Below are 26,072 nucleotides of genomic sequence, written 5' to 3' on the forward strand. Positions count from 1 at the left end.
CACCACAGAAATATTGATACGGAATTTTTGGGCTGGAACCCGGATTCTTTGTCCGCCGGATTCGAAGAATGAATCCACGGACAGGAAGTGGTATAGCAAAGGTGGAGATTTATTGAAGAACAAGTACAGACTCCCACATGGGGAGAGGGAAAGAGTCCCACAGAACAGACTTCCAAGTAGGGAGGGGAAAGGGTCCCACTGAGTTCCTTTTCCCTATTTCTTATAAAGGCTGCAGATCCTTGTGCCTTGATATCCCCTCTGATTGATCACTATTCCCTTGGACTGGTTACTATAGTAACTCCTGGGCTCAAAGGTTGAACCTCACAGGAGACATGTGAGCTTCTCCCTCCCTCCTTCCTTAATGTTTTTCTATTCTCTTTGGGCTTTCTTCTTCTCTTTCTGATGAAGGGCTTCCTTCTCTTTATTTTGTAAATATAGACCTTTTGCTGTTCCCAGCTCCCTCATTCTATGGAAATGTACCTGTTGCAGCTTTCCAGCTCCCCCTTTCTATGGGAATATACCTTCTGCTGCTCTACAGCCCTGTGCTTTTCTCCATGGTCTCCTTAATTTCCAAAATTTCTAAAATTCCCTAAACCTGTCCCATCTTACCCCTAAAATTCCTGTTTCAATATGAAGGATTGCAAGAAAATATTATGAATAACTACCTGCCAACAAATTTGACAGCCTGCGCAAATGGATAAAATCCTAGAAACATACAATCTTTCAAGTTGAATCTGGAAGAATCAGAAAACCTGAATAGACCAATGACAACTAATAAAATCAAAGTAGTAATAAAAAAAAATAAAAACACTCTTACCAATTTAGAACAAATATTCCAAAAATGTTGGGAAGCACGAGAATTGGTTGGAAAGTTTGTAAGGAGGACATTCTGATAAAAGGGAAGTGTGTGGAAGGCTGCCTGCCCTGTTTATCGGAATTTCAACTTAGGGGAGACTTAGGCGAGTGTGAAGGCAGTGTCCCTATTATTCCTTGACCTCTCCAAACAAGTCTGTGTGCATGCAGACCCCCGGGTGTTGACTGGAATCCTTATGCTTAATCCCTGGGTGCCCTTGCCTAGAGGACAATGTAAACACATTTGTCTTCTCAAGATTACTCACCCTACTGACTGTATCTAAAGATAAAAATTCCAATAAAGGCCTAATGAGGCAGGCAATCGAGGCTGCCTGGCTTCTTCCGCCTGGCCATCCCTTAGCCCTCTCCCCCACAGTGAAACTGTGTTGGAGTAATCTGTTCATCACAAAAATTTATATGAAACCACAAAAGACCCTGAATAGCCTCTGCAAGCTTGTGAAAGAAAACCAAGGCTGGCGGTATCACATTACCTGATATCAAACTATACTACAAGGCTATAGTAATCAAAACAGCATGATATTGATACAAGAACAGGCATTTAGATCAATGGAACAGAATAGAGAGCACAGAAGTAAACCTTCACGTTTGTCGTTATTTAATATTTGACAGAAGAGACAAGAATATCCAATGGGGTAAAAGACAGACTAATAAATGGTGCTGAGAAAATTTTACATGTACTTGCAAAAAATGATACTAGATTATCAACTTACATAACACACAAGAATAAACTCAAAATGGCTTATAGACTTACATGTAAGTCAGGAAACAATAAAAATCCTATAAGTAAAAAGGCAATAAAATTTCAGATATTTCTCAGGGCAATATTTTTGCAGATATATCTCCTGGAGCAAGGGAAACAAAGAAAAAAAATAAACGAATGGGACTACATCAAACCAAAAAACTTTTGTACAACAAAACCATCAACAAAATGAAAAGGGAACCCACTGAATGGGAGAACACAATTGCCAATGATATATCTGATAAGAGGTTAATTTCAAAAATCTATAAAGAAATCAAACAACTCAACACCAAGAAGACAAACAACCCAAATTAAAAAATGGGCAAAGGGCCTAAATAGACACTTCTCCAAAGAGGACATACAGATGGCCAATAGACATGAAAAAATGCTAAAAGTCACTAATCATCAAAGAAATTCAAATTAAAACCATAGTGATATATCACCTCAGGCCTGTCAGAATGGCTATCATCAATAAATCAATGAACAAGTGTTGGTGAGGATGTGAAGAAAAGGGAACCCTTGTGCACTGTTGGTGGGAATACAGATTGCTATAGACATTGTGGAAACAGTATGGAGGTTCCTCAAAAAATTAAAAATGGAACTGCATTATGACCCAGTGATCCTACTTCTGGGAATATATCTGAAGAAACCCAAAACATCAATTTGAAAGACTATATGCACCCCTATGTTCATTGCAGCATTGTTTACAATAGACAAGATCCAGAAACAGCCCAAGTGTCCATCAATAGATGAGTAGATTAAAAAAAGCAGCAGTACATTTACACAATAGAATACTATTTGGCTGCAAAAAAATAAAATAAATAAATTACCTTTTGGGACAGCATGGATGGACCTAAAGATTATTATGCTAAATGAAGTAAGTCCATCAGAGAAAGACAAATATCATATGATTTTATTTACATGTGGAATCCAATGAACAAAATAGAGTGACAAACAAAATAGAAATAGGGGCATGGATACATGGAGCAGACTGACAGATAACAGAGGGGAGGGGTTTTGGGGTCTGTATGAAAGAAAGGATTAAGCAAAAACCAAAACATGTATACAAAACACATGGATACAATGGTCTGGTGATAGACAGAGGAAAAAGGGGACCGGGGGTTAGGTGGAGGTGGGCAAAGGAGTGCGGGGGTGGGGGGGGCCTGTGCTTCCAGGAATGGGCACACAATGCAATGTGCAGATGATGTTTTGTTTAGTTCTATACTTGAAAACTATGGTTTTGTGAACCAGTGTCACCCCAATAAATACAATTTAAAATATTGTGTTTTTGCTTGACTGGTGTTGCTCAGTGGTTGAACGTCCACTCATGAACCAAGAGGTCACCAGTCAGTTCCTGGTTAGGGCACATGCTCGGGTTTTTGGCTTGATAACCAGTAGGGGGCATGCAGGAGGCAGTCAATAGATTTTGATGTTTCTCATTGATGTTTCTATTTTTCCCTCTACCTCTCTCTCTAAAATTCAATAAAAAAATTGTATTCTTTTGTTACTATACTTTGAAAATATACAATATAAATCCTATGTAAGTTGTTAAGGCCTCAAAATTTACTGAATGGGAATTTTAATACTATTTTTGTAAATACAATTTGAAATATTTTAACATAACTATAAAAAGTAATCACAGGAATTTTTTAAATTGAGAGTTATTTTTCTTGGCAGTTGATTTTTCAAATTAAAAGTTCAGATACACTGTAGAATTAAACATTTGAAGTTGGGATCATCATAGCTATGTTGCCTATTAATTTTTTTAAATTGCCCTAAGAATGGCAGATTGATTTTAGTAAAACCTCCATATTTAAAACCAGAACTTGATGAAGTTCAAGAAGTTAATGAGCTAGAAATAAATAAATGTCTTTACATGATATATGATGCTTTGACATGTGGAATTTTCTTTTTTTTCCATTAAGGAGTATAAGTTGAAAATACCAATGAGCTGAATCTTCAAGGAAATAACAAATTTCCAGGCAGAACATATTTAAAACACACAAAAACACCAGCATCTACACATATATTTAATGAGGAATCAGTCTACGCATGAAAATTATATGTTAGCCAAAATATTGGTTACAAAAATTTAGTTTTTGAAGATATTCCTGGTTAAACTAATTCTCACCCTTGCTTTTGAAGTGTATTACTATGCATGATGGATAGAGTTCAAGAGGTTCAGTTTAAGCTTGTAAATATGTTCACGTTATTCCTTGCTAATCAAAAGGTTTCTCACTTGAATATAACTTTCAATATTGAAAATACTTGTAATTACCAGTAATTCTTGGCATGTCACAGCTTGGTATTTTGGATGAAAATATTTTTCTCTCTCAAATATTTTGCACAGTGACATAAAGATAGGCAACCCAATGAAAATTTCAAGAGTCCTGGCTCTTAAGGAAAGAATATGGCACTTCCCTCATCTGCTATTCAAGGATATGTCCACTGTGTCACATGTAACAATTCTCTGCACAGATCAGTTTCTGCACTTTTTCCCTTCAATGAGTACAAATTGGAGCATGAAAACTTCAAAATACACTTTGAAAATCTACTTGCTGCAATAATTCTACCATTTTCCGTTTTCAATGTATCACATTTCAAAGTATTTTTATGTAAATCTGGCTTAATTGGTTGTTGATTTGAGATAAAGTCTGACTACACGTTAATTTCTAACTACTTTCAATTTTTGTTCGCCAGTAATTTTACGCGGATTCCACATTTAGCAGGAACAGAACAAAACTTTCAGCTTGCAAAGCAAATTCAATCCCAGTGGAAAGAATTTGGCCTGGATTCTGCTGACTTAGCCCATTATGATGTCCTGTTGTCCTATCCAAATAAGACTCATCCCAACTACATCTCAATAATTGATGAAGATGGACATGAGGTAAAGAAAAAAGAAAAGAAACTCCCCCATCTATTCTTTTCAAATACTTCCTATGAAAGAATGCACTATACATCTGTAGTTATTGATAGAAATCAATATTATTGAAACTGGTAAATGATGCCTTGAATATTTCATTACCAGTATCAACTTTCTTATGCTGTTCGAATTTAATGCTGATGTTGGAAAGATTCTGAGAAATTAATATTTGATAACAGTTGATATTTTCTATTTTTTAGTATGTACACTAACTTAAACTATGAGATAATAGTAAGCTCCCAAACAACTAAAATTGATACATTTCTGAGAGGTTCAACTATAAAAGATACTGCATAGGTTGAGGGATGCTAGGAAAATCAGAGACCCAGTGTGCAATTTGAGCCAGAAAGTTTTTATTGGTTCTTAATGATTATGTCTCATATGGTCATATGGTCATGTGTTCAGCTCTGTACCCAGAACTCAGATGTGAGTACTTGGAGGGAAAGCCTATAACATATCTAGTCTAAAGAATTTACAATCTTGTTTGCAAGTTAGGGCACATACTTAAAGAGAAGACAGCCCTGGCCATTTTGGCTCAGTGGCTAGAGCATTGGCCTGTGATGGAAGGGTCCTGGGTTTGATTTCGGAAAAGGGCATATACATTGGTTGCAGGCTCTATCCCTGGCATTGATGTGTCTCTCTCACATCAATGTTATTCTCTCTGTTTCTTCCCTGCCCTTCCATTCTCTCTAAAAATCAATGGAAAAATAGCCTCCACTGATGATCAACAACAAAAAAAGGGAGGGGGGGAGGCAATCCATGTAATTGAGCTATTTCTTATCATGAAATATATTCAGTATGAAAGCTCAGAGCTCATATATTCATTGCTAGTTAGCACACCTTAGTTTTAGAACTACCGTACCTAACTAAAATAGTCCTCTTCAATCCAGATAGCGTCCTTCAGTTCTTTTCTTAGCTGGGGCTTCTAAATTATATAAAGCTTCAAGTTTGTTTAGCTTGAATTAGTGGTCAAGCTTGATCAATAGTGATATTAAAAATATACATATGCTTAAATCTCTGTCCTGATCTATCAAATGTGGGGATTGTCTATGTACAATCAGGAAAATAGCTAACTTCCAGTCCCTTTTTCCTTCTTTGACTGTAGCTTTGCTTTTGTTATTCCATTTCATTATTTTTGCCATTACAAACATTTATGCAAGTCCTAAAGCCTGTTACATAATATAAGCATATCATGTAGAAGTTTCCTTTTGGGGGTTTTCCTGAATGGTGTTAGTTGCCTAAAGCTTCTTAATTTTTTTTAAAGTTATATCACTAGTTTATTTTCATTTATGTTGTTTAAAATTTTATCTTTATTGTTGAAAATATTACAGATGTCTCTTTTTTTATTTCCCTTTGCTATTGACTCCCTCCACCCAGCACCCCTCCACCCCCCTCTCAGGCCTTCACCACACTATGGCTATGCAAATCCTCCTATATAATAAAAGCCTAATATGCTAAGTGTCCAGTCGTCCAGTTGTTCATTCAACCAATCAAAGTGTAATATGCTAATGATATGCTAAGGCCACTCAACCACTCACTATGACGTGCATTGACCACCAGGGGGCAGACGCTTTGATTGGTAGGTTAGCTTGCTGCTGGGGTCTGGCCGATCGGGACTGAGCGAGATGGCTGGACACACCCTAGAACCCTCCCATGTCCCTCCCCGGCCCCAATCGTGCACCAGTGGGGTCCCTTGGCCTGGCCTGCACCCTCTCGCAATCTAGGACCCCTCGGGGGATGTCGGAGAGCCGGTTTCAGCCCAATCCCACAGGCCAGGCCAAATTCATGCACCAGGCCTCTAGTCTACACTAATAAAAGAGAAAGATGCAAATTGACCATACCTTTGTGATGCCCACCAGCCAATCAGGAATGAGTATGCAAATTAACCCAACAAAGGTGGTAGGTTAATTTGCATACGCAGGTGCCAAGCGGCCGGGGGCAGCATGGTAAGATGGAAAGGCAGCTCTGGGCCTCTGGGCAGCATGGTAAGATGGAAAGGCAGCTCTGGGCTAGAGTGAAAAGGCCGCTCCGGGCTGGAGCAAAGGTGGTGTCAGCAGCTACGGGAAGGAAGGCCCATTCTTGCACAAATCTTTGTTTATCGGGCCTCTAGTATCTAATAAAAGGCTAATATGCAAATCAACCAAACAGCAGAACAACTAGTTGCTATGACACACACTGACCACCAGGGGGAATATGCTCAACGCAGGAGCTGCCCCCTGGTGGTCAGTGCGCTCCCACAGGGGGAGCACCACTCAGCCAGGCACCAGGCTCACGGCTGGCGAGTGCAGCAGCGGTGGCAGGAGCCTCTCCTGCCTCCGCAGCAGCGCTAAGGATGTCCAACTGACAGCTTAGGCCCGCCCCCCATGGCCTAAGTCATCATTTAGACACCCCCCGAAGGCTCCCAGACTGCAAGAGGGTGCAGGTCAGGCTGAGGGGACCCCTCTCCCCCCCCTCCCGCCCCCGTGAGTTCAGGAATTTCATGCACCAGACCTCTAGTATGCATATAAATTCCATGGTTAATCTCTCCTCCCTTCCATCCCCTATCTTCCCTCTGGGATTCCGCTAATTTCATTTATGTTTTTATCCAAGTTACATCTGCACATAAAGAATCACAGAATCGTGTAGTTCTCCAAAGTGCCTTGCTTCCTTCCTAGTTCCCCCTTTCCTGAGGCAATCACTATTCAAACCTGAGTTGATTCTTTTGATATTTACCACTGTTTCCTTAAATAGCATGCTTATATTGGTTGTGTTTCAGATTCAGGCATTATCTTTTGACATCCTGATAGTTCAGCTCCATTTTTATCCCGCTGTCCTAACTACAAACGCTCTCTTACTGTCTCCCCAGTAAGGGGAGAGGGAGAGAGAAATATCCTTGCCAGAGGGAAACATTGATTATCTGCCTCCTGCACGGCCCCAACCAGGGATTGAGCCTGCAACCCAGGCATGTGCACTGACCAGGAATTGAACGGGTGACTTCTTGGTGCATGGGTCAATGTTTAACCATTGAGCAACACTGGCCAGGACAAACTGTAACCTTTATTCTCCTTTGCAACACAGACAAGTTCCACTTCCCACAGGCAACAGATATTAGTGTTTTGTAGATTCCAGAAATACTTTAAGTATATACAGACACATTTTTTATCTTTGTTTATGTAGAGATAATATATAATATAAATTGAACTACATATTGACTGGTTTATCATAACAAATAAATAGAAACTTGAAAGCCAAAATTGTTTTAGTTATGCTCAGAATAGTTAATTTGGGGCTATATTAGTGAATTTTGGAAAGTGAACAATGTATACTGGTATATAAGACTTGCTGATGTAATATATGGTATATATATGACCTTAGAAAAAGTCACCCAAAATGGTTATTTCCTTGACTTTAAAAAACTTTTTGTAGTTGTTAGAATAACTCATAAATGCTTTAAAATCCACTTGCTCAGTAGTGCCATAAAACTGAAGATTAGTAAAAAGGCAAATCAAGTGAGACAAGCTTGAATACTCCCTTGGCTGAAAGACTTGCTGATGTAGTGACTTCGTTTCTAGATGTATTTTTATTGCAGTTTAGTCTATTTTCTTTTATAATCCTTCCCAGTGATTCAGATGCGTTTGCACCCTTTGTGGATACCAGAAAAATTATGAGAAATATGGGAGATGTGAGGATTTTTGGAGGATAGTAGTTTGGTTTTATGTTAGGCTCTGTCAGCCTCAGGAGAGGTAGCTTACTAGTGCTCCGGTTAGTACAATATGTTAGCCCAGATTCACTCCCCAACTCCCATCACCTGTACTGCTGCACTGGCATCACGTTCAAAAGAAGTGGTGATAGCAGATATCCTTGACTGGAGGGAATGTTTTAATCATTAATTTTGATATTTGCTGTAACTATGTTAAGTAGGAATCAGATTTTTCAATTTCCAAACTACAAAAAGACATAAATTAACATAATTAACCTATCCAAAAAAAAAAAAAGAAAAAAAGGAAAGAAGCATAGGGGGAGTAAAATCATATAATAAAAAGGTGTAAGTGACCTTACCTACTATATATTAGTAACTACAAAATCATATAATTAGGAATTCCTTGGGGCAATTTGTTTCCCCTCTACTGCAAGCCATCACTTTTTGTAGGACAGGTTTATTTCTAGTTTATTCTTAACCCTGAAGGATGTTGCTTTTTAAAAAAATATATCTTTATTGCTTTCAGAGAGGAAGGGAGAGGGAGAGAGAGATAGAAACATAAATGATGAGAATCATCCATCGAATAGGCTGCCCCATACTGGGGATGGAGACTGAAACCCCTGCATGTGCCCTTGACAGAAACTGAACTGGGGACCCTTCAGTCTGCAGGCTGATGATCTATCCACTGAGCCAAACCAGCTAGGGCAAGGATGTTGCTTTTTGAAGACCCAGCTTTTATGCAGAGGTCTCCAGTTACACTCTATTATTTGGATGGGCTCTAAAATTGTTTTTTAATGCCTTTGCCCTCCCATGGAGTCCTAGGCTTTGATAGATCCAGCTAAGGGAAAAATTATTTTATTGCTCATCTCAGAATTCCTGCTTTCATGTTATTCTTTTAGCTTCTGATTCTTTCCTAACCTTATCCCCCTCCCCCAATTCAGTGATACACTTAAAAATATAATACTGTATGTTTGGTTCAGTTTTTTAAGTTCTTTTCAGAGTGAATGTTGTTTATATATCTAGATACTATCAGATATAGATTCCCCGCAAAATGTAATTTTTGTTATTGAAGTGAACTTAATATTTAATGTGTTCCTAAGCTTTTATCTTTGCATTGTTCTAAGTCTGTGGTCGGCAAACTGTGGCTCACGAGCCACATGCGGCTCTTTGGCCCCTTGAGTGTGGCTCTTCCACAAAATACCACGGCCTGGGCGAGTCTATTTTGAAGAAGTGGCGTTAGAAGAAGTTTAAGTTTAAAAATTTGGCTCTCAAAAGAAATTTCAATCTTTGTACTGTTGATAATTGGCTCTGTTGACTAATGAGTTTGCCGACCACTGTTCTAAGTGACTATGATTACCATACAGTGTTGCTTTTTATTTTTAGAATAAAATGTTTCTTCTAAAACAAAAGCTGGTATATATAGATTTTCTCAGGGTCTGTAATTTCTTCATCTCATAAAAGCCTACCATAGCTTCTAGCACAGTGCTAGGTGTTTGATATGTATTCTCAAAATACTGAAGGATTGATTAACCCTCTACTGACAAAAAAAGATAATACACGGTTATCCTTATTTAATTGTAGAATCCAAATTTTACCTGGTTTACTTCTGATTATTCCATTTCTCTAGATTTTCAACACATCATTATTTGAACCACCTCCTCCAGGATATGAAAATATTTCAGATGTTGTGCCACCTTACAGTGCTTTCTCTCCACAAGGAATGCTAGAGGTAAAAATCTAATGCAATAAACAAAACAAAACAAAAAACAAACAAACAAACAACAGCACCCCTCATACATCCAGGCAATAATTAAGGGGCATCCAGGCAATAATTAAGGGGGCATTAAAAGGTTTTCTGATACATTCCAAATTCATCCTTTTCCACACTTAAGAAACTGAATTTCTTACTAAAAAAAAGGAATATTTATTATTGTGTTCATAGTACGTTTTAAGATAAAATTTACTATGCATAAATCAAAATGTACATTTATTGACTTTTGACAAATGCCTATACCTGTGCAATTCAAACCCCATCCACATATAGGCTATTACTAACAAAAGTGCTTTATGCCCCTTCTCAATCAACTCCACACACCCCGAGGCAACCATTGCTCTGATATTTTTGCCACTGTTGATTAGTTTTGCCTATTCTAGAAATTCATATAAATGGAATTGTATAGCATGCAATCATTTATTTCTAGTTCTTTTTGCGAAGCATAATCTCTGAGATTCACATTTTAGCATTTATCAGAAGTTTGTTCCTTTTTATTGCCAAGTAATTCCTATTGTATGAAAATACAATATCCTACTGTTGTATAGCACTGAAATTTTCAAATAATTCAAATAATCATATTGCCATTTTCAAATGAAGAGCATGAATGTCCATTCTAGAGAGTCTTATGTGATTTGCACAGTAAAGCACTGTGCATACAGTCATCTGAAATTGTACAACTAACCCCCAGGTATTTGCACAGTATTTTGTTTTTTATGAGACAGCTATATTTGAAACAGTTGAATAAAATCTATTAGTATATTTTTACAAGTTTTCTCTCCTGCTATAATATTTAATATGAAGTAAATTCAAGTTTGAACATACTGATTTTAAAGTGCCTAGGATATATTCACAAGAAGTTGCTAATTGACAATTGGGTATATTGAAGCATCACTCAATAGAGAGTTAAGGGCTTGGGCTATTATTGGAAACATCTTGAGTAAAAAAATCACACTTAGAATTACATTGATATTTACAAAACTATCTTTACCGATCAGGATTTATAGGGACAAGTTAATATTAGATAATGCCATATTTTTAATGAGAAAGTTAAAATTTATATTATTTTTTATTATTTTCAAATGTATTTGATTAATTAACTTATTTATAATTTTAAAATGTCACAAACTTAGAAGAATTTTTTTTGTTGTTGTATGAAATTTACTTTGAATGAATACTTGATATTTTACCTAATGATATAATATTGGAAAAAAATTTCCCTAAAATTATTACATAAACAGAATGTTTGCAATTATTTAATAATTTTATAATTGACCTGAGGTAGAAATAAGTGATATAACAGTCAGCAATATTGTTTCTTAAATATTTGTTATTCATCTCATATTGGTTTAAATATTGCAAATATCTTCTAATTTTTTTATTTGTTATTTACATTGTTCTTTATTTAAAATAAATCTTTAGTTTTGATGTTGTATAATTGTTATCTTTATGTTTATACAAGTTGGATTTCCTTTATTAATCCCCTCCATTATTTATAGTGATATGTTTGTATAAGTGGAATATAAAAAAGCACAAATACATCTTTATTATAAAAATAGCATAATACTACCAGATTGGAGTTAAATGTGTGTGTGTACACAAATGATATATAATAGCAAAAATTATAACAAATTTAATTTAAAATAGACATAAAAATAAATAAAATAAAATATAAAATACATTTTAAAAATTTTAAAGTTAAATGAGTGTGAACTAGTTGAAGAACACTGAAATTTATTCATCTGTGAAAATATCCTATCTAATAAAGAGGGAATATGCTAATTGACCCTCACGCTGTCGCAAAGATGGCGGCGCCCACAGCTAATAAGGAGGGAAAATGCTAATTGACTGCCATGCCCTCAAAGATGGCAGCACTCACAGTCACAAGATGGCAGTGCCCAGTCCCCTCAGCCCTGTTGGGGCTGCAGACGCATGGCTGCTCTGCACACCTGCCTTCAGAATCCCCCACTCCCCTCAGCCCCCCAGCTGCCCAGGGCCAACCCAAGGTGCAGGCAAGCCTCGGATGGCGGCTGCCCGAGGCTCAGGTAATCAGGGCTGGCTGAGGCTTGTGCTTCCGGCAGTGGAAGCAGCAGAGGTGTGATGGGGCGTCGCTTTCCCATGATCTCCGGTTCGCCTCCTGCCCCTGAGGGCTCCCAGATTGTGAGAGGGGGCAGGCCGGGCTAAGGTACCCCCCTCCAGTGCATGAATTTTCATGCACCAGGCCTCTAGTCCTATCTAATAAAGAGGGAATATGTTAATTGACCCTCACACTATCGCAAAGATGGCGGTGCCCACAGCCAATAAGGAGGGACTATACTAATTGACTGCCCTGTCCTCAAAGATATTGGCACCCACAGCCAATAAGGAGGAAATATGCTAATTGACTGTCCCACCCTCAAAGATGGCAGTGCCCACAGCCACAAGATGGCGGTGCCCAGTCCCTTCAGCCCCCTAGCCACCCAGGGCCGTCCGAGGCTCAAGAAACCAGGGCCGGCTGAGGCTTGCGCTGCCGGCAGTGGCAGCAGCAGAGGTGTGATGGGGTGTCACCTTCCCCTGATTGCCGGGTCGCCTCCTGCTGCTGAGGTCTCCCGGACTATGAGAGGGGGCAGGCCAGGCTGAGGGACCACCCCTTCCAGTGAATGAATTTTCATGCATCGGGTCTCTAGTTATGTATAAATAAACATTGTATTTCTGGATGGGAAGACAGGGTTTTAAGGAGGAAAGTATACCCACATTAGTTTTGGGTTTTTACCATAAAACTCCCTAAATAATTTTTGAACTTTGACAGAATTATTCTACTCATAAAAGAGTCATAGTGATTATTAATGCACATTTTTTAGGTATACTTAAACTACTCCAGATTAATAGGAGGACCGAAGGAGCATGCAATTCTTCATGGGACTGCTATTTGTGTTCAAATATTAGATGAGTTTGCTGGATGGTATGCCTCACTGGGTCTTCTATAACCCAGCCAAAGGAGTGTTAATTCTTTTAAAATTATGTCTGTTTGTCTGTGTGTTTAAGGTATTTCCCTGTCAGTAATTTTGAATCTTCATCTGAATCCTCTGGAGTATGAAATTCTGGATTTTGCTTTAGCCTATTTGAAATTAGCAATTTGACAGTGTCCATAAAATGTAGTCTAATCTAGGGGTTCTCAAACTTTAGCATGAATCAATGTAATCCAGAGGGTTTGTAAAACTCAGATTCTGGTCCCTACCCCCTGAGTTTCAGTAGGTCATAGGTGAAGGTTGAGAGTTTGTTCCCACGGTCCCAGGTGATGTTGATTCTGAGGGTTCAAGAACCATGCTTTAAAAACCACTGGTCTTGCCTCTCAGTTTTGTGTTCTATTAACAAGAGCAGAAAGATGGAAGCTTGAAAGAAATGGAAAATTCTAGGCTAACAGTGCAAGATTGTATTTATTCCCAGTCATAGAACAATGGTGCAGTGTAAATTTTACAAGGTCATTGTCTGAAAACAAAGCTTTTTTCTAATTCACAGTGGCAACTTGCATATCTATCACAGTGTTTTCATTTTCAAAGTCTACTGTCACTTTAAAACTACTGTCTTCCTTAGTGCCTTCTCTATTATAATTTGTTTTGTGAAAACTGCAGATTTATCAAAAGATAGCCAAAATTTATAGAGATTTAAAGCAGTAGTCTTTAAATAGGGATAAATTTCAAGTAGGATACTTAAAAACAAAATTCACTAAAATCAAATTGCTTCATTACTCTGTAGTCACAATTAGAATAAGAGTGAACTCCAAAGAGGCCTAACAGTGATAAATCAGACATACAGAACTATCATTAATAGTGCATTAACATTGAATTGTATTAGGAGAAATAAAAGTAATCCTTTTACTGAAGCAAAGATTCAATTGCCACCTTCTCAATAGACTTTCCTTTCCTCCTTTTTATTTAAAATGGTCCTGCCTGAGTACCAGTTCATTGTTTGCCTACGCTATTTAAACTTTTTTAAAAATTTTTTCTACAGCACCTATCATCTTTTAAAATACTGTGTCATTTACTTAGTAACTTGATTGTTTATTATCTGATCTCTCCTTCCACATGTGTGTAAGTTCCTTCAAGATCAAGAATTTGGCATATCTCTAATTCCTAGAACTCTACTGAGCACATAATAAATTCATATATATATGAAGTGTATTTCCAAGTGTATTCTCAGATTTCACAAATATGAAGATATATATTTATGAAGATATATATATCTTCATATATATATGAAGATATATATATCTTCATATTTGTGAAATCTGAGAATACACTTGGAAACAACTTCATTTTAGTATCTGTTATAAATTTGTTGTGCATATGCCATGAGAAATGTAGTCAAAGAGGGAAACAAAGATGTTAGAAATCGTCTAGGGACAGGGGCTTCAAGCTAGAATGTGTGAAGACTTTCCAAAGGCAGGCATGGGACCATTTTAAAGAGATGAGTTGCATCATCTGTTTCTCAGTGTACAGTGTACTCTCGGATGGAATTGGGAATTAGCCTGTGGTGAGATCCTGCTGGTACTCTGTCACCATCTCCTTATTTATAGTCATTTTTTCCCTCTTATTAATGAAAGACATCATCCATCCATTCTAAAACAATATAAAGCATATTTTTGATTTGTAAAAAAAATCCCTGTGGCTCCACACAAAGAGATGGTAGTGCAAGATTCTAACAGCTGGCTGGGTAACAAATGATTTGACAAATCATTTTTCAAAATTAAAGCTGAGCCTAATTGAGTTTCCTACTGGCATCGTTAGAATTAACTTGGATAATAGATCAGTGTATGATTTGGGGTTTATAACTTGGAAAGAATTTAAATAATTTAGTGAAGATTTCATGACAAATTTTTTTTCATTCCTATCCCAAGGTTTCTGAGAACTTTTATCTAATAACAGGAAGTGTGAACAGAACTGATGCTGAGTCCTGTCTCATTCTAGCAATAGTTTGTTCATTCACAGATCCATGGCCTAATTTTTAATATTTCATAGCATCAAGAGACATTTTTCAAGTACAATTTGATGCTTAAGTACTATTTATAAAAAATTGTAATGATGTTGTTAGACTCAATTAGATACTATTATTATTATAACTTACTTCTGGAGAATTTTCATTACACAGATAGCCTGTCATAGGCAATACTTTTTTATTGTTTTGTTTTGTTAATCCTCACCGAAGGATATTTTTCCATTGATTTTTAGTAAGAGTGGAAGGGAGGGTGGGTAGGGGAAAAAGAGAAAGGAAGAGAGAAACATCAGCATGAGAGAGACACATCCACTGGTTGCCTCCCCCCATGCACCCAGACCTGGGCTGGGGATTGAACCTGCAGCCTAGGTATGTGCCCTTGACTGGGAATCGAATCCTTAACCCTTCGGGTGTGGGCCAATGCCCTAACCACTTCCTAACGCTGGCCAGGGAGGAAATACATATTTTTAAAAATTAAATTTACATGTTAATCAAGGGACGTTTGCCAGTGATTAATAAAAGACTTTCAAGCATACCCAGAGACTGAAATGGAATTTACTAGTAACATGCTAAATGTTAATTAAGTAGTGTTCTCTTGGGATCGATATTTTTGGCAGGGAGGAGAAGGAAGCTGGATTAAGCAGAGGGAGACGTTTCACCTCAATGCCAGCTCACGGACACCCTCAGCTGACACGATGGGCAGCTCTGGAGTCAGAATTGCCCATCATATTGGTCCTGGGTTGGACTAAGATGTCCAGGTCTTTAACACTTCCACGTCAATCAGTCATTGAATGTGTTGCATTCTAAAAAAGGACATGACTTTGAGCAAGGTGGCTGTCTGTAGCAAACCTTGAGCAAGGGGCTGACACCAGAAGGCTGTCTGCTGAGAGCCTTCCCTGCAGCTGGAGCAAGAATCTCTCACTGAAGGGAAATCTGGCAGCACATGCCAGAGCCCAGCACAGATACATTTTACTTTAGAGGAGAATGTTTTGGGGGAAAAGGGACAGAAGTTCAGGGGGGAAAAAAACAATGATAAAATTCTGACTAAAGAGAATAGTGTATTTCTGTATTTTTAAAATGATGATATTGAATAGTAAATCATAATAGTCTTTAAATTCTTTTGGACACAAAAAGTGAGGAAAAATTCCTTGAAAAATGTTAATACTTATATACTGAAAATTGCATCATTTACAACTCCTTAAAGTTATGATAAAAAAAAAATTATATTTTATTGATTTTTTACAGAGAGGAAGAGAGAGGGATAGAGAGTTAGACCCGCAACCAAGGTACATGCCCTTGACCGGAATCAAACCTGGGACCTTTCAGTCCGCAGACCGACGCTCTATCCACTGAGCCAAACCGGTTTCTGATAAAAAAAAATTTTAGATGCCAACTTAAAAATATTGTTTTTCAAAGTCAGTGTAGGAAGTAGGTGAGCAAAATACGTTTGAAGACTATTGATCTAATCTAAAAGGCCATTTTATAAATGAGAGTCCAATCATATGCCACTTGGGACATGTTCTGGAAAGTGCATTGTTAGGCGATTTCATCATTGTGCAAACATCATAGAGGGCACTTCCACAAACCTAGAGAGTAGAGCCTATGACACACCTAGGTTATATGTTATGTCTCTGTTGTCTGTGCTGTCCCTCGTTGACAGAAATGTCGTTATGTGGCATGTGACTATATTGAAACTCAGAGATGTTGTAAGACTTGCACATAATCATACTAATGATGTGAAGCCAGACCTTAGAGCAGTGATATTACCTGACCTCTGACCTTTCTCCCTTACCTAGTGGTTGTGAAGACCCCTTAAGCTACCATTTCTATGCAGGAGGCGGCTGGCTGATATGGCACTCTTCCAGCAATCCTCTCCCTCTCCCTTCTCTCTCTAAAAATTAATAAACTATTCTTTAAAAATAAAAAATAAACATTAACTGATTGTACTTTTTTTACATTTTTTCAGCAGTGTGTTAGGGATTCACATTCTCCACATCCTAGAGAATAATTTGTTTGGTCAACCATAATTTATTTAAACTTTTATTTTATAAGTTTGTCATGCTACTTCACTCTTTGATTGTATTTTGTCTAGGAATTAATGGTGAGCCTTTTCTCAGAAGTGTATTTGCTGAGTCTATATCTTTGTTAAAACATCTTATCATATGTTCTGCCTAATGTGCTATGAGTTCTGGCAATTTTCTTTAACAATAGGACAGTGGAACAACAAAGATGGATGTTGGAAATTCTCTCATTGTGTGCCTTTTTAACTTTAGGAAATAAACGTTTTTTGTATTAGTAAAAAAAAAAAAAAAAGCTACCATTTCTGAATATACTCCAAAGAGAATAAAGCTCTCATCAAGGACTTCTTAACCTAAGGTGTCTGGACCCCTTTAAATTGCATGCATATTTATATATATTTCCTTCCTGGGGAATACTTCTATGGCTTTATAGCTGCTATAGAGGAGACAGATATATTAAAAACAAACAAAAAACTTGCTGTTAAATTCCTATGTCTAATCGAGCTAATTGCCTTCTGAATGCAAGTTCTTTCTCCCTGAATCTTTTATCTGAGGCTCATGCTTCTCTGACACTCCTGTGTGCTCTTGCCTCTTCGCGATTTCAAAGATGTGAAATAGTGCAGAGCAACCTGCTTGTATTCAGTTTTACTTGTTCTAAGTCATGCATGATCTCAACAGGGTGATCTAGTGTATGCGAACTATGCACGAACGGAAGACTTCTTTAAACTCGAGCGGGATATGAAAATCAATTGCTCTGGGAAGATTGTTATTGCCAGATATGGGAAAATTTTTAGAGGAAATAAGGTAAAAATCATCTCCTTTTTGTTCTCCACAAATATAAAGTTATATTGTGTCATATGTGTAGAATCATATCCTTAAAACTTTTTGAGGATCATGATCTTCTCATGTTCTGTAACATGCCCACCTTATAGTGAGGACACCTCTGCTAGCTCATAGACCAGGTTTTTGTTTTTCTAATATATTTTTTATTGATTTCAGAGAGGAAGGAAGAGGGAGTGAGAGATAGAAACATCAATGATGAGAGAGAATCACTGATTGGCTGCTCCTGCATGCCCCCCACTGGGGATTGAGCCTGCAACCCGAGCATGCGCCCCTGACCAGAATCAAACCCGGGACCTTCCAGTCCACAGTCCAACGCTCTATCCACTGAGCCAAAACAGCCAGGGCTAGACAGGGGTTTTGATGGGCCATTGCAATGTGGCTAGTGTGATAGATAAGGGAGGATAGAGCAGATTTTTTCCATGCCTACAAATTATGCCTATGGTCTACAAAGAAGTGTGTGCTGGATTTGTTGTTAACCTTGATTCGGCAGCTTTTATTATAATATTAACTTTTTTAAAAAAATATATTTTATTGATTTTTCACAGAGAGGAAGGGAGAGGGATAGAGAGCTAGAAACATCGATGAGAGAGAGACATCGACCAGCTGCCTCCTGCACACCCCTCACCGGGGGATGTGCCCACAACCAATGTACATGCCCTTGACCGGAATCGAACCTGGGACCTCCCAGTCCACAGACCGACACTCTATCCACTGAGCCAAACCGGTTTCGGCTATAATATTAACTTTGAAAATATTTACTACCTTTAATTTTAACACATTGCGGACCAGTAGTTTTATTGCTAGATTTACCCAGTGGCCAGATAAGTTTCTATTGAATGAGTACAAAAAACGTTTTACATAAATATTGAAGGCATGCTTTAAAATTAAATACCCATTGCATTTCAAAGTTATTTATTACATGTTCTTACAAGCTAATATCTTTTAAAGATTCTTGTGATTGGCCACAAGCTTTAGAACAGAAAAGGAGAATTCTCGTGATCCATCTGCAATGTGTTAATATGAATTGTTATAGGTAATGAAAGAAACCAGTTTATATATACATAGCAGTTTTTAAAGTTATGATCACTTGATTTGTTTTATATATATATATAATAAAAGCCTAAGTGACCACTAAGGTGGAACGACCAGAACGACCAGTTGCTATGATGCACACTGACCACCAGGGGGCAGATGCTCAATGCAGGAACTACTCCCTGATCCCCTGATGGTCAGTGCACTCCCACAGGGGGAGTGCCACTCAGCCAAAAGCCAGGCTCACAGCTGGTGAGTGCAGCAGCAGTGGCAGGAGCCTCTCCTGCCTCTGGGGCAGCGCTAAGGAGCAGCAAGCGGGAAGGCGGTAAGGAATGAGGGGTCCTGGACAGCGAGAGGGTGCAGGCCTGGCTGAGGGGACCCTCCCTCCCCAGTGCATGAATTTCGTGCACCGGGCCTCTAGTATGTATGTGTGTGTGTGTGTGTGTGTGTGTGTGTGTGTGTGTATATATATATATATATATATTTTTTTTTTCCCTCTTTCTTGGGAAATTAAATTTCAAAGGTATTCCCTTACAACCATAGAAAACAATGGGAATCTGGCAGGCTTGTTGTGCTTTTAGACTAGTGACTAGTGGAAGAAAACAGCAAGTACTTGCCACCACTAATGGGTACATTATCCGCATGTGCTACTTTTAGGGCTGACACTTTTGAGCCTGTAGTAGGGTGGGAAAAAGCCAGTTCTCTATGAATTATTCTTTGTTGTAGGTCTAATGATAAAAGGTTAAAAATAAAAAGTTTGGTTTCTTACTTAAGGATAATTTTGAGAATTGATATAACCAGATTTGGAACAACCAACCTGTAGTAAGAGACATTGTGTTTCACAGGTTAAGAATGCCCAGCTGGCGGGGGCCAAAGGAATCATTCTGTACTCAGACCCTGCTGATTACTTTGCTCCTGGGGTGGCATCCTATCCAGACGGTTGGAATCTTCCTGGAGGTGGTGTCCAGCGTGGCAATGTCTTAAATCTTAATGGTGCAGGCGACCCTCTCACACCTGGTTACCCAGCAAATGGTGAGCCATCAGGCCTTCATTATCATGGGAAACTTCACACTTTAAGTGATTTTATGAAAGGACTTCCTTTGACAACATAGTATGTCTTTTTCTTACTCTATTTGCATCTAAGAAAAAAATAATTAAAGAGGTTTGAACTCTGAACATTATCAATTCAGTTCCCTTGTCCCTTGTTTGGAACCCTTGGGCCTGATGGGTTTTGGAATTCAAACATTTAAAAGTAATGTGGTGCATATACCATACATTGTGTAATACTTAAAGAGAGGCTGGGACAATACAGGAAGCAAGCATAGACATATTTTTGCAGCAAAATGTATGAATAATCACACCAAGCTGGGTTAAAGAAGTAGTATGAGTAGCCTGTGTCTGCTTAAGTCAGATTTTGCTGTCAAATGACTTTACATCCAATCAGGTTGTGTTGCCAAGTGACTCTCCTCCAAATGCTTGGTTTTCAGAGTTTTGGAATTTCACAATCGTGGATAAAGGATAGTAGAACAGAAGCTCTATAACCCCCTGAAACGAGACCTTTAGAACACAGAGCCCAGAAAATGCTTATTGCATCTTTGCGATATAAAGACAATATGATAACTTTCAAGGAGTGTTTCCTAAAGGCCAGCTCTTCACCTGCATTAACAATCCTTCGAGCTTGGTAGTATTGTTCTCTCTATTTGACAGAAGATGGACATGAGGCTAGGAGAAGGAAGCAGTGTGCCCCAGATTATGACACCACTAAATGAGGAGTGGGGGTTCAAAATCAGGCAGTCTGGCTCCAGAGTCCACATGCTTGTCTGGTGCTGAGATAGTTCCCTGTACAACTGTAGATCATTAACAAAGGGAGTGAATTCATTTGAATGTGCTTAGTTTGTGTGGTTTGAAACTAACTGAGCTGTATAACTTGGATAAAATCTGTTGCCAAGTGTCTGTTGTTGTTGTTGTTGTTGTTTTTTAATTCTTTATCTCTTTATCAAATTGTAGATTCCTCTAAAGCTTATGTACTTTGACTTTGTAAATCACATAAATATACTGGGACTTATGTCACCCTCTAATTTAAAATGATATTTTTTAGGAAGCAAAGTCATGTTATTGAATTCCCTTTGGTGCTGTATTTCTTTTTTAAAAATATATATTTTGATTTTTATTTATTGATTTGAGAGAGTAAGAGAAACATCAATTTGTTGTTCCACTTATTTATACATTCATTGGTTGATTTCTTGTATGTCCCCTGACTGGGGATCAAACCCATAACCTTGGCATATTGGGACAATGCTCTAACCAACTGAGCTACTTGACAAGGCCTGCTCTGTTCTTAAAAAAAAAAAATTTTAACTTTTTCTTATGGAACAGTTCAAAAAAATATATTATACATAATATACATTACATTTCACATATAATGCATGATCAGAGATAATTATCAACAGTCAATTGTCAATCTTGTTTCATCTGTTCATCCCCATTTATTTGTTTACTAGAGGGCCGGTACACGAAATTTGTGCATGGGGATGTGTGTCCCTCAGCCCAGTCTGCACCCTCTCCAATCTGGGACCCCTCGAGGGATGTCCAATTACCAGTAGGATTGGGCCTAAATGGGCAGTTGGACATCCCTCTCACAATCCAGGACTGCTGGCTCCCAACTGCCTGTCTTCCTGATTGCCCCTAACCTCTTCTGCCTGCCAGCCTGATCACCCCTAACCACTCCCCTAACAGCCTGATTGATGCCTAACTGCTCCCCTGACAGCCTGATTGCCCCTAACTGCCCTCCCCTGCAGGCCTGGTCAGCCATAACTGCCCTCCCCTGCAGGCCTGGTCAGCCATAACTGCTCTCCCCTGCAGGCCTGGGTCCCCCCTCCTCCCCCAACTGCCTTTCCCTGCAGGCCCAGTTGCCCCCAGCTTCCCTCCTCTGCTGGCCTGGTCACCCCTAACTGCCCTCCCCTGCAGGCTTGACCACCCCCAACTGCCCACCCTTGCAGGCCTGGTCCCTCTCAACTGCCCTCTCCTGCTGGCCATCTTGTTGCAGCCATCTTGTGTCCACATGGGGGCAGCCATCTTGTGTTTTGGAGTGATGGTCAATTTGCATATTACTCTTTTATTAGATAGGATAGAGGCCTGGTGCATGGGTAGGGGCCAACTGGTTTGTCCTGAAGGTTGTCCTGGATCAGTGTGGGGGTTCCCTTGGGGCATGGGGCAGCCTGGGCGAGGGGCCTGTGGTGGTTTGTAGGCTGGCCATGCCCCCCAGCAACCCAAGCGGAGGCCCTGGTATCTGGGATTTATTTATCTTCTATAATTGAAACTTTGTAGCCTTGAGTGGAGTCCAGGGCCAGCCTGGGTGTGCGGAAAGCTTGGCTTCCTCCATTGCCGGGGAAACCCAAGCCTCCTGCTCGCTCTGTGGCTTCAGCCATCTTGGTTGGGTTAATTTGCATACTCACTCCTGATTGGCTGGTGGGCATGGCTGGTGGGTGTAGCGTAGGTATGGTCAATTTGCATATTACTCTTTTATTAGATAGGGTTTATTGTTATTGCTCTAGAGAATTTTAAAACAAATGTCATGTGACATATTGTCATTTTACCCATAAAAAGAAAAGATTTTGCAATCATGTGAAGTTCTTAGTAGATAATTTAAAATTTTGGGGGGAAAAAAAGAAAAATTGCTTTTACTATTTTTTAATCTAAAGAAATGACAGAATGTACATTTCTATTTTGAAGTTGAGTTTACAAGCACTAAAATTCACAGATCTTTAGAGTTCAGTTCAATAAATGATAAAAATTGTGTATATCTATGTTACTCAATATAAAATATAGGGCACTTCCATGAGTTCAGAAAGTTCTGGTTGTTTTTACTGCACACTCAGTAGCACCCACTTTCTGATGTCTGTTACTATTGGTTAGTTTGCCTGGTTGGGGGCTTAATATAAAATGAATAAAACAGTATGTATTCTTTTATGCCTTGCTGCTTTTACTCAGTATAATGATTTGAGATTTATCCATGTTATATTAGTAATTTGTTCTTTTTTTGTTATTAATCGTCACCCAAGGATATTTTTTTACATTGAGTTTTAGAAAGAGTTGAAGGGAGGGAAGGGGAGAGAAAGAGAAACATCTATGTGAGAGAGACACATTGGTTGCCCCCTGCATGCACCTTGACAGGGACTGGCGTTGGAACCCACAACACAAGTTCATGCTCTTGGTAAGGAATTAAACCCGAAACCCTTTGGTGGGCAGGCTGATGCTCTAACCACTGAACACACTGGCCAGGGCAGTAATTTCTTCCTTTTAATAACTGAGTAGCATTGTATTGTGGGGCTATACTACAGATCATTTATTCATTCTCCTATTGACTGACACCTGGACTGTGTCCAGTATTTGGCTAAGATAAATGGGCTATTATAAGCAGTTTGCATGAGTCTTTTCATGGAGATATGATATGTTTTCATCTTTTTGAGAAACAGAAATCCTGTGCTATAGTGCACATTTCTGTTTAAAATTGCTTTTCAAAAGAGTTATCCAATGTGACTGCACAATTTTACACTCTCACAAGCACTGTATGAGAGTTTCCGCTGCTCTGCATTCTGGCTAACGTTTGAAATTGCCTGTCTTTTTATTTCAACAATTCCAGTAGATGCAATATGAAAATATGTTTAACATGACTTACAGAAAATATTTTGAAAAGGACTGACTTTTTATTCTTTCAGAATATGCTTATCGACGTGAAATCCCAGAGGCTGTGGGCCTTCCAAGTATTCCCGTTCATCCGATTGGATACTTTGATGCACAGAAGCTCCTGGAGTAAGTTTGTAAGAAACAATCAGATGGAGTACTTCTCTTTATTGGTAATCTTCAACTTTTAACTTTTATCTCCATTATTTGATATTGAAATCCTCTGAGGTGGGTGAAACACTTAATTTTATCACCATTTTATAGAATAATCGTTCTGTTCTGGAATTTACTTTACATATCAGTATGTCCTGTGTGACAGCTGTGAAAATGAGCCTTTCAGATCTCCAAATGCAGGGAGCATAACTGATCAATTGCTCCAGCCACTGTGCCTTGAAATGCATCACCCTGTTTGTGTCAGGGCCACGCTTCCCACAGCTGCTCCCAGTCATCGCCTGAGGGCCTCAGGGATGCTAAACCAGGCCCATTATGGAAAGCACCGGACCCTTCTGATGAGAAATTTTGGCCGAGGACTCCCCAACATCCTTGCTCAACTTGATGCCACCACCCACCCAGCACTCTTTTCTTCTTCTCTTTCTTTTTACCCCATATCAGACCTTCATAGGAGTCCAATGGCTTTCTCAGTCTTCCATACATCCCTTGCTATTTTCCTCAGAGGTCTCTCCACTAATAAATCTCCTACTCATCTAATCCTCTTATGTCTACTTCTTGAGGACCTGGAATAACTCACTGATAACAATTTCCATTTTGTTTTCCTTTCTGTTCCTCTTCCCCCTATGTTTTCATTATTGAAATACCTCCAAATGTGTTATTGCTTAATCTGGCGTTGGGACTCTTTCCCCTTTCTCACCCTGCTTTCTCGTGTCTGGATGTCCCTTGTTCTTCCTTATCCTTTAGGACTGGAGAGAACACTGACTTCTGAAAGTAGAATTGCTAGAAACCACAGTGTCTGGACAGTTAGTCAGACACTGTGGTCCCTAGTGTCTTTGAGTTCAAGACATTCTTGATCATTTTATTTTAGGGACTATAATAAAACTCTATATAACTTAGTGCAGTGCCTTCATTTTTTACAGGTGAGGAGTGCCTTCATTTTTACATCAGAGAATTGGCAGGATCTCTCCAATTTAAGGGCACATTAAATAATAGTACCCAGGTCCTTTTATCTTTTTACTAGAGGCCCACTGCACGAAATTTGTGCACGGTGGGGGGGGGGGGGGGTCCCTCAGCCCAGCCTGCACCCTCTCCAATCTGGGACCCCTCGAGGGATGTCCAGTTGCCCGTTTAGGCCCAATCCCGGTGAGATCGGGCCTAAACGGGCAGTCGGACATCCCTCTCACAATCCAGGACTGCTGGCTCCCAACTGCTTGCCTGCCTGCCTTCCTGATTGCCCCTAACCGCTTCTGCCTGCCAGCCTGATCACCCCCTAACCACTCCCATGCCAGTCTGATTGATGCCTAACTCCTCCCCTGCCAGCCTGTTTGCCCACAACTTCCCTCCTCTGCTGGCCTGGTCAACCCTAACTGCCCTCCCCTGTAGGGTTGATCGCCCTCAACTGCCCTCCCTTGCAGGCCTGGTGCCTCCCAACTGCCCTCTCCTGCTGGCCATCTTGTGGTGGCCATCTTGTGTCCACATGGGGACAGTCATCTTGTGTGTTGGAGTGATGGTCAATCTGCATATTACAATCTTATTAGATAGTATAGAGGCCTGGTGCGTGGGTGGGGGCCAGCTGGTTTGCCCTGAATCAAGGTGGGGGTTCCCTTAGGGTGTGGGGTGGCCTGGGCGAGGGGCCTGTGGTGGTTTGCAGGCCAGCCATGCCCTCCGGCGACCCAAGCGGAAGCCCTAGTATCTGGAATTTATTTATCTTCTACAATTAAAACTTTGTAGCCTGGAGCGGAGCCAAGCCTGCTCACTCTGTGGCGGCAGCCATTTATGTATCTTCTATAATTGAAACTTTGTAGCCTGGAATGAAGGCCTGAGCTGGCCAGGGCTGCAGAAGCTTGGCTTCCTCCATTGCCGGAGGCAACCCTAGCCTCCTGCTCTTCCAGCTCAGTGGCTACCGCCATTTCTGTTGGAATTTATTTACCTTCTATAATTGAAACTTTGTACCCTTGAGTGGAGGCCTGGGCCAGCCAGGGTCTGTGGAAAGCTTGGCTTTCTCCATTGCCAGGGAAACCCAAGCCTCCTTCTTGCTCTCTGTGGCTGCAGCCATCTTGGTTGGGGTTAATTTGCATACTCGCTCTGATTTGGCTGGTGGGCGTGGCTGGTGGGTGTAGCGGAGTGATGGTTAATTTGCATATTACTCTTTTATTAGATAGGATCTTAGCTTTACCACATGGATTAGGATTCAGGGTTGGACACAGATTTTTAGGGCAACATAGATTATGCTTTTGTCTAAATATGTTTATAAAGTCTAAATATTCCTGGTATTTAAAAGATAAAAGTGAATAAAATGAAAGCGATTTTAGAATTACTTCTGATAATGGAAAACTATAAACTACACAAATCTTCAATGATTGATAAGT

At 39.4% G+C, this 26,072-nt stretch overlaps 1 protein-coding gene across 3 annotated transcripts in view; it reads left to right on the forward strand.

The window, feature by feature from the left end:
• The window catches only part of FOLH1 (folate hydrolase 1), a 54,616-nt gene that overhangs the window by 5,211 nt on the left and 23,333 nt on the right, over positions 1–26,072 (forward strand). For all 3 annotated transcript variants that reach the window (XR_013814331.1, XM_079786869.1, XM_079786870.1), the window contains exons 3-7: positions 4,313–4,499; positions 9,842–9,943; positions 17,653–17,778; positions 19,695–19,881; positions 23,568–23,661. Coding sequence is in view for 2 of the 3 variants with exons in the window: in XM_079786869.1 (XP_079642995.1) it covers positions 4,313–4,499; positions 9,842–9,943; positions 17,653–17,778; positions 19,695–19,881; positions 23,568–23,661 (696 nt within the window). In the remaining variant the exon portion in view is untranslated. The remainder of the gene's footprint in view (positions 1–4,312; positions 4,500–9,841; positions 9,944–17,652; positions 17,779–19,694; positions 19,882–23,567; positions 23,662–26,072) is intronic.

The sequence above is a fragment of the Cnephaeus nilssonii genome, assembly GCF_951640355.1.
Source record: "Cnephaeus nilssonii genome assembly, chromosome: 13".
Taxonomy (NCBI): Eukaryota; Metazoa; Chordata; class Mammalia; order Chiroptera; family Vespertilionidae; genus Cnephaeus; species Cnephaeus nilssonii.